Raw genomic sequence first — 12,839 nt, forward strand, 5'->3', positions numbered from 1 at the left:
TCTTCGGTACTGAATCAAAACATTCCATCAAACCTGACAGGGTAAAAAGTCTTCGCGTCTTAAAAAATCTTCACGGTTACACCTTTAAAGCAAGTTCTCTAGTCAAATAAAACCATCCAAAAGCAGTCCATTGCATATATTACTGGAAGACAGATTTCTGTGGATTGCTGAAAAGTTTGCAGCAGAAAATGGCCTCAAAATTAATGAACAGCAAGCATCGGCCAAAGATTGAATCACTTACAAGCTTTATTGTTTTGAAAATGAAAACAACTTTTTCCAAAACTGGAAAGAAACAATCATGGAAATATGTGTGAGTGGAAATAACCTGAGTTTGAATGTCTGTAAAACTTGGACACTTTTCTTCAAAAGCTTAAAATAAGTAAATAACTTTGTGTTGATGCAATGAAAGCACCGACTTTCATTTGGTCAGGTAAGAGTGAACTATTTACACAACAACAAAACAAAACAAAAAAACTACAGCAAAATAACTGAGCAATTTTTGCCAACACGGGTAATTAAAACGACAGATGAAAGACAGTTTTAAATTTGGCATAAAAATGATTAGCGAATAACTTCTAAACCTCAGGATAGTTTTCCCCACTCACTTGAGATATTTTAAATTGCAACAAAATTACTTTTAAGTTGTCATAATTTAATAGTTATTTTAGTACTTATTAAATTGATGGACCTAATTTATAGTATGGTTTTGACAGTTGTGCCTTTCTAAAGTGAGTTGTTAGTTCTAACAGCAATATCAGCTTTAAAAGAAGCATTTCTGTGTGAGATGACAGGAAACACACACTTAAAAGTAAACACTTTATACTGCCCTTTGTGTTGTATCAAAGAGTTTAATTTATGATTTCACAAAAATACATAATATTTTAAGCAAATGCAACTATAAAGAATTTTCATTAGGACATGTTAATATATTATGAGAAAAGTTCCTCTGCAACTTTTCTCATTAAAATACTCTCATCCAACTGAAAACAAGAAAAGTAACTTTATTTACTGCAGCCACTGAGCCAAGCATTTGCTACAACTGCTCAGCAGATCATACTGTGTGCATTCAGTGTGGGATATAAGGGAACACGTTTTTTGTTCATTAAGCTTTCACTTCATTAACTGTTTTATTTTCAACCCTTTGGGATCTGGAGCTTTTCTGATAAAATGTTCTTAATCATCACCCAAGTCAAACTCATCTAATGTCCATATCTTTGAATAGGAATCAAACCAATATCCATATTTCATGTGAATTTATATAGAGATTAACATTTCACTCAGTTTTTGAATTACCCTTCAACATTTTTTAAAAATACTTTCTTAGCTCCATTTTCTAAAGCGGCATCATTGTATCTTTGCTTTAATTTTAAATCCAAATTCCTAATGTGACTGTTTTTATGTCGTCATATTTTACATAACTTTTCTTTCAATCATCCATGAAATAATCTTGTGTAACATTAGTGGAAAAGTTCAGGGGGGGGGGGGGACATTATTATTTTCCTTCTTTTCAGCTCTCTGCATTGTACTGTAAAAACTCCTATACACTGACTGTGAAACTGTAGGCTTCACAATATCAAGTCAGAAACAGCAGTAAAGGGACATGTAGTAAAAACGAGATGTGCCACTGTGTTAAAATACTATTTAAGTTTCCTTCATAAGTTTGTGGAATGGAGCATGGACTATTTAAATCATCATAACCATTTTCTATCTTTAAAAAGCAGCGTTTGCAAATAAATAAAAAAATGAGGAATTTTGTGCGTAAATCTGCAGACATGATTTGAACTGATTTAGATGTTGCTGTATGACTGTGAGAAGTCAGTGTTGCTGCTTGTGTTTGTAACTGGTGAAACACGGTACACCCCTGGAAGACAAACAACATATCAATCATTATAGTGAACTCAAATTCAAAAAGGATCACAATGAACATGAAAACAACTTACCCCTTCTCCGAAAAATTCGGTTTATGACGTTTTCTGCACCACTGGAGGAAGTTCCTGCAATAGTGCTCTACAATAGGAAATAGGTGGAAATTAAAAGTTTGCATTGTGTATATTTAATGAAATCACAGGTCTATTGCAGGCTCTTTGACATATCACTAATCCAAAATGTAAAACTGATCAGATTATAGATTTTTAAACATTTTTGGTGATCTTTAGTTTTCAAATTAGAACTTACCCTTGTGCGATTAGAAGTAGTGCTTAATGCAGGTACTTGTAGCAAAACAAGAGAGCGGATCTGAAAATAAATATATTTGTTAAAGAAAAAAACTAATACGTTTGGGGGGAGGGGTGAACTATCCAGCATACAACATAACTAATTTTGATATTTTTGTTAAGCTAAGCTAATTTCCTTTTCTGTGGTGACTTAGATTTTGTAGAAATTTGAGCACCATGTATTTACTAGTCCCATAGTTTGGATAACAGACCAAACCAGACATGAGCCTTATTCAACAGTTGAATGCAGTTCCTGTCAGAAGCCTTTTACACCTGCAACAAGGGTGTGGGAGTTTTGTTTTGTTTTTTTTTTTATGTGGAGATTTTATTCTTTTATCATTTCTTTAGTTATTTGTTTCTGGGTGAAAATGATATAAAACAAACTCTTTCACTTTATTTTTGATTTTTTTCCAATTTTGTGAAATTGGCAAAATGTCAAAATTATGAAAAATCTTCAAATACATTCATCAGAATCTTGGGGTGATGATGGTTGAGAAATGTTTTCTAAGCTTCAAAAGCCACATCGCTGACTGCAGTGAGGAGTTTTTCTTTAGTAGTAAAATGTTTATTTCACAGAACTGGTTGGACCAAGAAAGTAAAGTACAAAACGTTGAAATTAGTGGGAAGAATGCCCCTGATCTCCTGGGAGGTGGAAATAAATGTGGTTCATGCAGTGAGTCAAGCTACATCAGAGGAACAGTTAAATTCTACCAGCTCTTTAGAGAGTGATGAAACATCCAAAAAGAACCAAGTTGAAATTAGAAAAAAAGTGTCTTTGAATGTGAGTGACAGAGAGAAATTTATTAATTTAGTCTTGAACATCCAATTTTTGCTTTTATAATTCTTTGAAGTTGTGTGGAAAAGGATGAAAAAAGACTAAAATATCAGAATACACTAAAATCAGAAAGACTAATATAGGACGTGGACAGTTTAAAAAACGTGGACATCTAAGTTTTATTTACAAAAGTTAAACACAAATGTTTGTGGTAGTTTGTGGAGAAGGATCATCTGGATCATCACCAAAAACGGCCACTAGAAGCTACTATCACGACCAGAGTACTGTAAGTTGTGTGTCAACTTGCCTTACTAAAATTTATGAATGTTTCAAACAGGCACCTTCACATCCAAACTGCTTATCCTTATATTTAATATGAAGATTAAATTCAAATATGGCTAATTTAGATTTTTCTTTTTCTGTGTTTGTGACAGCTATTAGTGTGAAAACCTGTCTGCCCCTTTATTAGGAGAAAATACTAGTACATGCATATCCATAGTTCAAAATAAACACAAAGGAAATAATTATTGCAAAACTTTTAAGAAGTCAACGTACCCTGGCATCGAATAATGTCCCAAACACTAAAATGAAGAAACCCTGAGGAAGGTCAAAAATTATTTCATTAACAGAGTACAAGAAAAATTTGAAAAATAAATACTGAAATGCCAAAAAAAAAATTGCAATCCTTTTTCTGATTAAATGCAAGTACCTGCAATGAGTTGAAGAAAGCAAAAGCAACATGGATCCCTCCATTTGTTGGGTCCACCATGGTTCCAATTCCCAAACACCAGGTCAGTCCGAATAATGGAGTCAGTATAGCCACACATCTTAAAATGACTAGCAGGACATTTTTCTCATCTGCCTGGGCTTGATTTCCAGTGCTTTGTCTTCTGAGCATCTTGTACAAAACCACCATAATGACCAAAATATTGAACACAACTATGGCCAAAGCAGGGATCACTAAGGCCAGGAGGGCCTTGGTCTTTGTCCAGTTTAGCCAACAAGCTTGATCTTCCCTTACATATCCACCCCCAGGTGCAGTGGCAGCTACTGTAGTAACAGCAATGATCAGAGGGCAAACATATCCCACAGTCAAGCCAATGGCGAACATGGTCCATTTGGACATTTGGGAGAAGACCATGACTGACCGGTACAACAGCAGCAGGCTTGAGTCGAGCATCCAAAAGAACATGGCGAGATAGAAAAAGTGCATGAAGAAGGTTGTTGCACTGCATGGTCCAATTGGAACTTTGTAGTCCTCGCCTGGGTTTTCTTTGGGGTTCTTTGAAATAGCGGCCCCAATGATGAAACAGATGTCAGCAATCAGCAAGGACAGGGCTGTGTTAACAATGGCAACATGGCGCATAAAGGCAGTGCTGTTTTTGGTAAGGGGTCGCCATACAATTCCTTCAATGATGAGACAAATAACTAAGCTGACCATTGATATTCCAACTCCGAAATATGTCATTATATCCAGTAATATTCTTAGTTTTTCAGGGATGCCAGTTGACATCAGAATTGAGAACGATGTGAGATGGTTGCAGGTGCAGGTCACAGTATCGTTTATATCAGAAACAAACTCACAGCCCTGGTCATCCCAGGCACCAAGATTATCTAAGAGACTAAAATTCCAGAAGACACACTGAGGATTCAGTTCCAGGGTGGTATTGAGCTTGTTGTAGCTTAAGCTGACATTGTGAACTGCTTCATTTATTTTGACAAGCAGAACAGCAGCATTGATAACATTCTCGGGGTAAGTTTCATTGCTGGTTTCATTAAAAAGGCTGAAGTTAAATGCAGAGGTCCGTGGTGGCATAACGTTTTCCAAGGAGGAGAAAAGAATGGTGGTGATAAATGTATTGTCGAAACCTGTTTCTGGAATTTCTATAGTAACTGTGGAGTTCAGTACATCACTGATCGGGTCTGTAAATTTGGTTCTCTTGAGCTGAATCCGTTGAGTAGTTATTGTAAATGAACCATTCAGTCTTTCTGAAATTGTCTCCATTGAAAACAGCAATAGTGAGCTGGAATTTTGGGTTTCACCTGTATTCAGAAAGCTCCAAGATTCCTTGGCATTGTCACTAATGAGGACATCAACAGTTTTCAATACATCCTGTAGATGAAGAAATATGTTATAAAAATCCACAACATTCTCAAACCTTGGCTACAAAGTTTATATAGAATGTAACATATTCACTGTACCTGCATGACGCCTTCTTCTACGTTCTTTGAAACTTGTGCAATGGTAGTTAATATATTGACAATGGCAGAGATTGTTGCAGGTGATTGAGTGACTTGTTGTTGTTTCTCGTTGACAGCTTTAGTTAAATTCCCTGTAAATTCTGGAACTTCTTCATTTTTCAAATCCTGAGTAAATGCGAGGACAATATAAACAAAAACTGCATAAATATGTAAAAATATTAAGAATCAGACGAGTTCCTTTTCAGCAGGAGCAAACCAGATTTGTAGTAACTGACCAGTCACCTAAAGTAAGATAAGTTATTATCTTAAGCCTTTAAATGTTAACCAAATGGATAATTGAGCCAGTCACAATGGGGGAAAATGAACTGTTCAGTGCCTGGAAGAGAGGTCACTGTTAGGTCCATCTGACCAAGCTGACAATGATGGGGAAAATAGGCTTGACTTTCTCCCACTTCAGATTTTAAAAGGCAAAGAGGTACCATGTGAATGCTGAGATATTTATAAACCACCAGCTGAGAACATTGGTTCTATCCTAGAAAGTCAAAAAGCCACATTTTTGAGGCTTTGAGTTGCAAAAAGAAAGACTTTCACTGTTGTCTGTACTCAAGTGCCACAGCCCATGTGAGCAAAGATGGAATCATCTGGAATGGTCTGATTAGGAGGAACAAGTAGTTTGGTTGTTGGACTTTGTTCCTAAGCACAGGTTACTGTTAATAAGTTTTATAGAAATGTATGTGGTAAAAGATTGAAAGACAGGAATCGATTTTGTAATCAGGTCATCAGACCTATGGTCTCGCGTCTTAAGTTTTTCTTATGAACATAGAGGCAGATGTGTGAACTGAGAGGAGCAACCAGGAACCACAGTAAGCTGCTTTGTATTACTGGTAAACTCAATTGAGTTATAAAAAGAGCTGAAACATTTGACAGATTATAGGTGAGAAGTGAGCACAGCAGCTGGGGTCAACACTCCACTAACATTTGGAATGACACTCAGCATTGAAAAACCTTGAGGTTCTGGTTCACATCACACCAAGTTGGTATTATGTAGTTCTGCTGTTTTGCACTGCTGGGACAAAACTGCAGCTCCGTCAGAAAGCTGACCACAGCATTTGTCTTTTTTATTGAAGTCAGTTCTTCAAAGCGATGAACTGCAAGCAGAGCTGCTAAATCACGTCAGTGAGCTACAAAATTTAACACGCGTTTTTGGCTCTGCTTATGATTAAACTCATAATTGTTCCTCCAGACTGAGGAGCTCTTTGATAGCAGACGGCATGTTCACCTGCCCACAACTGAACTATACGAATAACGTTGTTTGGGGTTTCCAGTGAGGTAAACACAAGCCAATCAACAAATGCAGTCAACTGTCAATCAAATGGCTTCTGTATATTACTTAGCTGGATGGGGCTAGTACTACCCCAGAAGTTGGTACGAAAAACTGAGAACAGCCACATAGAGCAGCACCAGATCTGCTAATGGAGATAAATGTGAGTGGGGTGGATTGAGGCAGAACCAGTTAGAGGTCCTCCAGTGGAAAACCTCCTGAAACTGGGTAAAGTTCAGGTCCTCTACTGCAAATCATAAAATCAGACTGAAATACATCAAATGAAGATACCTCCAAGTTTAAGTTTATACTTGTGCCATTTTTTGTTTACATGCAAAAATACACATATGTATCCATTAAGCTTAGACAAAGACAACTGTCTGGTTTTACTGGTCTTAGACTTAAAATGAAAACTTCATAAGGTCTACAAAAAACATGTACATATTGCAAAAATGGTACAACCATAGACCTCAAGACACAGGTAACATCATATGATGTATTATAGTCTGATTCCAAGCTTTGTATACCATGTTTGATAGACAGACAGATTAGATAATTAGAGAGAGATAGAGATACAGAGAGAAAGATAGTGGCAAAACCAGAAGGATTTTGTTTGATGCTTCTGGTAAGTCATCGTTCCACTCAGTCTGGATCTTTCACCCTCCACTTCAACAGAGTAGTAAAAAAATCCACCAGTTCAGCTCAGGATACAACTTAAATTGTTGGAACTTGTTTTTAAAGCACTGAATGTTCTCACACCACTTTAGAAAACCCTTCAGCCCAGCAGAATGTTATGGTCAGCCAGTAAATATCTGCTGGAGGGGCCTCCATAGGTGGAGGCCATTAGTCCTTTTCAGTTGCTGGCCCAACAGCCTAGCATAGTCTTCCCTATGAGTTGCAAGCCATTCTCTGATCAGTTTTTGTTTCTGTTTCATTGTGTTCTGTATTTGTTTTTACTCTGGAAAGCATCTTGGTCAATATGCATGAATATATGAGGTCTCCACATACTGCAAATGTAAATGAAACTTAGACATGATTCTAAGGCATTACTAGATTCTCAGATCCACAATATTTGTAAAATTGAAACTACCTACCAATGACTCAGTTAGCAAATCTTTGATTATGGTTATAATGCAGGTGTCTTTCACAGGTTTCCAGGTTCCTGAAGCCAAACAAACGGCAGTCTTGGTTCCCGTTTGTCCTTCTTCACAGTTTCCTTCCTTTATGTCATTTTCTCTTCCTTCTCCATACTCAGCATCTTTACAGATTATAGCTAAAAATTTAAAAACATGCAGGTCAAAATGCTAATAAAACAGCAGGAATTTAACAAAATTTCACTCTTTGCTCTTACGATTGAGAAAAACAGTCAGCACTGTTTTTTCTTCATAACCCGGCGGAATGTCAACTTGGCAGGTGAATGTTGCTTTCTGTTCTTGAGTGCAGCTTTGCATTGGATATTGATAAGTGATGCAGTTCAGGGTTGAATCTGCAAACGTTTTGAATTATGATAAACATTATTAAGACAGTCCGAAGCTTCTGAGTATTTGAAATTTGTGTATTTCATCATTTACTGCATACCTGATTGTAATGGTGTATTTCCTGAATACCACTTGAGTGTGAAAGGGGACTGGACACAGCACTGAAGTGGTACACTCTTCCCTTGGTCACATTTAGCAAGAACTGTACGACTGACACTGATAACGGGAGCAGATCTGATGTTACTTGGCAACACATCCCTTTTCTGATGGACAATAATATCTTTTCGTGTTGATGTGCATTCATAAGTTCCTAAAATGAAGGAAATCATTATTAGTAATTACATGAATGAACCAAAAGTCTTATATAAACTGAAAGTTTGTTGTCAGTAAAAGTCAGATTTATTACAGTCATAAAAGGAGACAAATTTTGGTGTCTTATTGAACTCAGTTTTGATTATAACTGTAAATTGCACCCTAACAACAACGAATAACTGACTATTCTTGCAGGATAATATCACTGATTATGAATTTTTACAAGAATGTTGTGGTATGCCTGAAATTCCTTAATTTACTTGTACTAACAATTAATTCTGCAGTGTTGCTCTTCCTGTGTCTTCATGAGGTCATAAGTCAGACAAGTTAAAACATTTTAAAAGAACTAATTTAATACAGCCATGTTGCAGTGTGATAGTGTTCCTGTTTCATAGATAAATACGGCAATTATTTCTATTTTTGCACAGTTGTAGGTGATGCATCACTTTGTTTAAATGTTTTTTTCAGTTCTCAAATTCAGATGAATTTGTTCTACACACCTACAAACCTACACATGTTGGAAATGAGAAAATGTGATCAAGTATTTTTAATCTATTGAATGAATTAAAATATTTGTGAAGAAATAAAGAACCACATGAACTTTTCACTTATTGCTTTTTAAAATAAAGTTGGCTTTAACTTACCTGCATCAAAAGGAATCACTTGGGCAATAACCAGTGTGAATGGATATACAGAAGAAATCGTATGTCTTCGTGATGGTGAAAGTTCCAACCCTTTAAATTTCCATTTAACACTAAACCCGTCTTTCAAATTAAAACCAGGGGGGGCACATGTCAGTGTCATGGTTTCATCAGTATAGATGACCTCAGAGTTTAAGGTCAATGGTGTGTCACCTACAGAGAGAGTCAAATACAGATAAAACCAGGTACTTAAATAAAATCATTTCTGTTTTCTCATGCCAGAAAACTTAGTGAGAACATTTTTGTAATTTCCCTTGAATTCAAAGTTCACATACATTTGTTCAATATCTGGGATAACTATTTTCTAAACTGCATGACTTGAGTCAAACCTTTTGGGGTTCCCTGTTAAATACAGAATCAAAAAAGCACTGGGCACTCACTTTGGACTTCTGGAACTTTTCCATCCAGAACAGGAGCAATTTCCCTTTCGATGGCGGTAATGAGATTATTATTTGCCTCAGCCATCTGTGTGTTATATTCAAATGTCCTGATAGTAAAGTCCACAATAACACTTCCTTGTCTGTAAAACAAATGAAACAAAACTATGATCAGAAGCACGTTCAGACTAACACATTTTACTTTAGACAACTGTTAAAGCTAATTACCTGATGTTAGTCACAAAAGCAGCAATGACTCCATTTTTGATGTTATACTGTTGTGAAAGCTGTGGAAATAGATGTGGGTGAAATTATAAGCATCAAAACACAAACAGCTGAAAATCTGAAATCATATTGAGCAAAGAATATACTTACTAGTCCATTAAATTGTCCTTCAAGTTCTTTGTATTTAGAACTGCTCTTATTATTATAGTCCTGTATAAAATCCTTATTTAATCTGATTGACCTTTTAATATCAGTTGCTGTTTGTGAAAAATGGAAAGTTACTTTTTTGGGCATCATAGAAACATGAGCATCCATACAAAACACACACATGGTAAAGAGTATTTACTAGAAAGGCATCAAGCAGTCTCAGGTCTAGGAAGACAAGCTGTCAACTTTGATAGTTTGCATTAACAACTATTAACAAAATAATAAAAATTAGATATTTGGTTTCTAGCTGAATGCAATTTAGTAAAAAAACAAAAAAAAACAACACTTCATGGATAAAAATATAAAAACAGTAGAACAAGTCAATATCATTCTGTTTAAAGATAAATAGTTCACAGAGAATTCTTTACACTGAAATAATTTATCTTTTTGTATTTCTGGGGACAAAATGTTTAATTATTTATAAATGTATCGTCACTTATAAAGAATCATTTATAAATATGTATTCAGTTATTTTAAATCATTAGCAAGGCAGCTCTCCATGACTATAAAAAATGCAATCCCAGGAAATTCCTCGGGTAAATAATCAAGGAATAAGCAGAATTTGTCACAGCAATGTTACCTGTTGGTGTGGGTGAAGGAGGTAAGGTGACAGTGGTGGTCGAGACAGTAGATGAAGCAACTGTGGTAACAGTGACATTGGTAGCAGGTGTGGGTGCCTTGGTAGTAATAATATTGGTCAAGTTCATGGTAGTATTTGTATTGAATATAGCAGTTGTACTGGGCTGAGCAGAAGTACTTTGTGTTTTTGTGATGGCAGTAGTCATGTTTGTTGCACTCGTAGGGAGAAATGGGGTAGTTGTTGTCTGGTGTGTGGTGGGAACAGTGGTGGTATGATTTGTAATAAGGATAGTAGTAGTGGGGATGGTAGTAATTGTAGTACTGGTTGGTGTCGGGAGAACAGTTGACGGGACTGGGGTAGTTGGAATCGTTGTGTTTTGTGTCGTCACACTTGTACCTGAAAAAGAGACAGTTGAGACATAAATATGTAGCAGCGTTTCTCAAACTTTTCAGGTGTAAAAACCCATTTAACAAACACTTATAGACCACCTAACTCGAATAACCCAACATATTAATATGTACAACCTGAAATGAAAATATTAGTCTCTTAACTCGGTCTTTCTTAAACTGTGGTCCCCAGACAGGTGGTGGGCAGCAGGCGCCCCCTAGTGGTCCATCAGGTACTGCATGTAAACGACAGTTTACCGTGAAGTTTACCGTCTGATCACATAGGCCTGGTGTTTTCTTTCCACCAGTATCTTCATTTTTTCTTTTGAGTGACCTGGTTTTAAGTCACTCACCCCATTATTATTATTTTTAAAATAGTCGCTTACATGCAGTACCTTGTGGACCACCAGAGGGTGCCCCCGCAGACCACCAGTGGTCCGGGACCTACAGCTTGAGAAAGACTGATACATGGCATAACCTCAGATGTTAAAGCCGATCCTGAGAATTAAAGCTACTTTAGGAGGTTCTGGCAACACTGTGGACCTTGCCAGACTTAAAGAAGCCCACATTACAAGCCCCTCCTCCTTGATCTCTGCTGCACTATAGCCCTCCATAACTCTTTCCCCACAACACAGAAAACTAAGAACTTGAGAAATTGGCAGTTGTCCTGTAACATTAGGTTGTTTCTCTGTACAGCTGAAGCACACCAGCCATCTTGAGCCTGAATGACTGCATGCCCTGTGTGTTGGAAGGGTGTACATGAGCCTAATTGACAACCAGGGCTGGCCCAAGCCTCCCTGGGCCCTGAGTAAAATTTGGTTTTGGGGCCCTCTATTTATGTTAATGTGAATTGCTGTGGTCACCAAGCAGATGATTAGATCATTCACACACAAACTATAAACTCATTGCATCCCTCACAGTTCTGTTTGCATTATATGCTATATTATATGCTATATGTGTGTAGCATAATGGTAGTAAAAGCAGTAAAGAAACTAGCATGCACTGGATCTAAGATGGAATATATACACACATATTTAAGTAACTTGATATATAGCTAAAAATGTTATTTATGCCAGGTGTGTTATTATACAATTAAACAGTGAGGGACCAAGACCATTTTCTAATAAATCATTAATTCATACATTAATTCATCTGTCTATTCATTGTCATGCGTTCAGACTCCTATCAGGGCTAAACTCATAATGAACTCATATCCTCCTGACTACCAGGAAAAAAATATTGTCCAATAACCATTTTTTTTAAATCCCACAGACTTTGTAAGGTAATAAAAGGTTTTATGCACTTACTTTGTCTCTTCCCATAAAATGTGTTATTACTGATAAATGCCATTTTTATGAATTAGAAAAAGGTATGTACAAAAGTCCCACCCCTTCACATGTGGTATCATTGAAAAGCCCTAAATGTCCTCTCCAGATACCAAAAGGAATTAATTCAGTGGAATGCAGGGGGTGGGAGATATTCAAGTTTAGAAATGTCCTGTACAGAGGACAAAAATGAACTACTGGTAGTCAGGAGGATATAATAATATAGACATACTTATAAATCATTTATGTAAGTTTATGCTATGATTTTTTTTAACAGCACGTGGGTGGCCTGCTTTAAATTGTTTAAGTGGTGATCTGGTTATAACCCCACCTCTGTGCCCAGAGCCCATGTCTTCTGGTAGGTGGGGTCTGGGTGACATCTGACAGGTGCTAGAATAAAAGTTATCAGTGTTTCTGTGTTGGTTTTTGTAAAACACAGTAAATAAATGGTTGAACTAAACTCAAGAAGAAAAGGAAGAAAAATATATTCAAACTATTTGAGTTATTTTGAGTTATTTTCATGGGGTAAGAGTCATCTGACAGTTTTGATTGCGTCTTTTTTGTGGTGGTAGTTTAGTTAATAAAGTTCAGTTTTCATGCACAGCTCCATTAGGCCTGTCACAATAATAATGCATGATACATTTATCATGCAACCATTGTGGATTGTGCAAGCGTTAAAACAAATCACCTCTTGACACAATGTCATGAAGCCCATTTTAAGAAGAGAAGTATACTGG

At 36.5% G+C, this 12,839-nt stretch overlaps 1 protein-coding gene across 1 annotated transcript; it reads right to left on the reverse strand.

Annotated features, from left to right (window-relative positions):
- Positions 1 to 865: 865 nt before the first annotated feature.
- LOC103458063 (adhesion G-protein coupled receptor F1-like) lies at positions 866 to 10,900 on the reverse strand. The gene is made up of 14 exons (XM_081602596.1): positions 10,392 to 10,900; positions 9,755 to 9,861; positions 9,608 to 9,666; positions 9,383 to 9,522; positions 8,946 to 9,155; positions 8,090 to 8,299; positions 7,863 to 7,997; positions 7,606 to 7,784; positions 5,191 to 5,355; positions 3,698 to 5,101; positions 3,544 to 3,585; positions 2,176 to 2,235; positions 1,941 to 2,007; positions 866 to 1,861 (listed from the first exon to the last, which is right to left on the reverse strand). Exons 1-14 carry the CDS (start codon positions 10,594 to 10,596, stop codon positions 1,788 to 1,790), a joined length of 3,057 nt encoding a protein of 1,018 aa, XP_081458722.1. The 5' UTR covers positions 10,597 to 10,900; the 3' UTR covers positions 866 to 1,787.
- Positions 10,901 to 12,839: the final 1,939 nt, after the last annotated feature.

The sequence above is a fragment of the Poecilia reticulata genome, chromosome 21 (genome assembly GCF_904066995.2).
Source record: "Poecilia reticulata chromosome 21, P_reticulata-male-v2, whole genome shotgun sequence".
Taxonomy (NCBI): domain Eukaryota; kingdom Metazoa; phylum Chordata; class Actinopteri; order Cyprinodontiformes; family Poeciliidae; genus Poecilia; species Poecilia reticulata.

Excerpts from the sequence above, each read along its gene's own strand:
- LOC103458063 (XM_081602596.1), bottom strand. The coding sequence starts at position 10,596 with ATGACTACTGCCATCACAAAAACACAAAGTACTTCTGCTCAGCCCAGT. Across the intron at positions 9,156-9,382 it reads AAAAGTTCCAGAAGTCCAAA|GTGACACACCATTGACCTTA; the intron begins GTGAGTGCCCAG and ends CTCTCTCTGTAG. Across the intron at positions 3,586-3,697 it reads CTTTCTTCAACTCATTGCAG|GGTTTCTTCATTTTAGTGTT; the intron begins GTACTTGCATTT and ends GACCTTCCTCAG.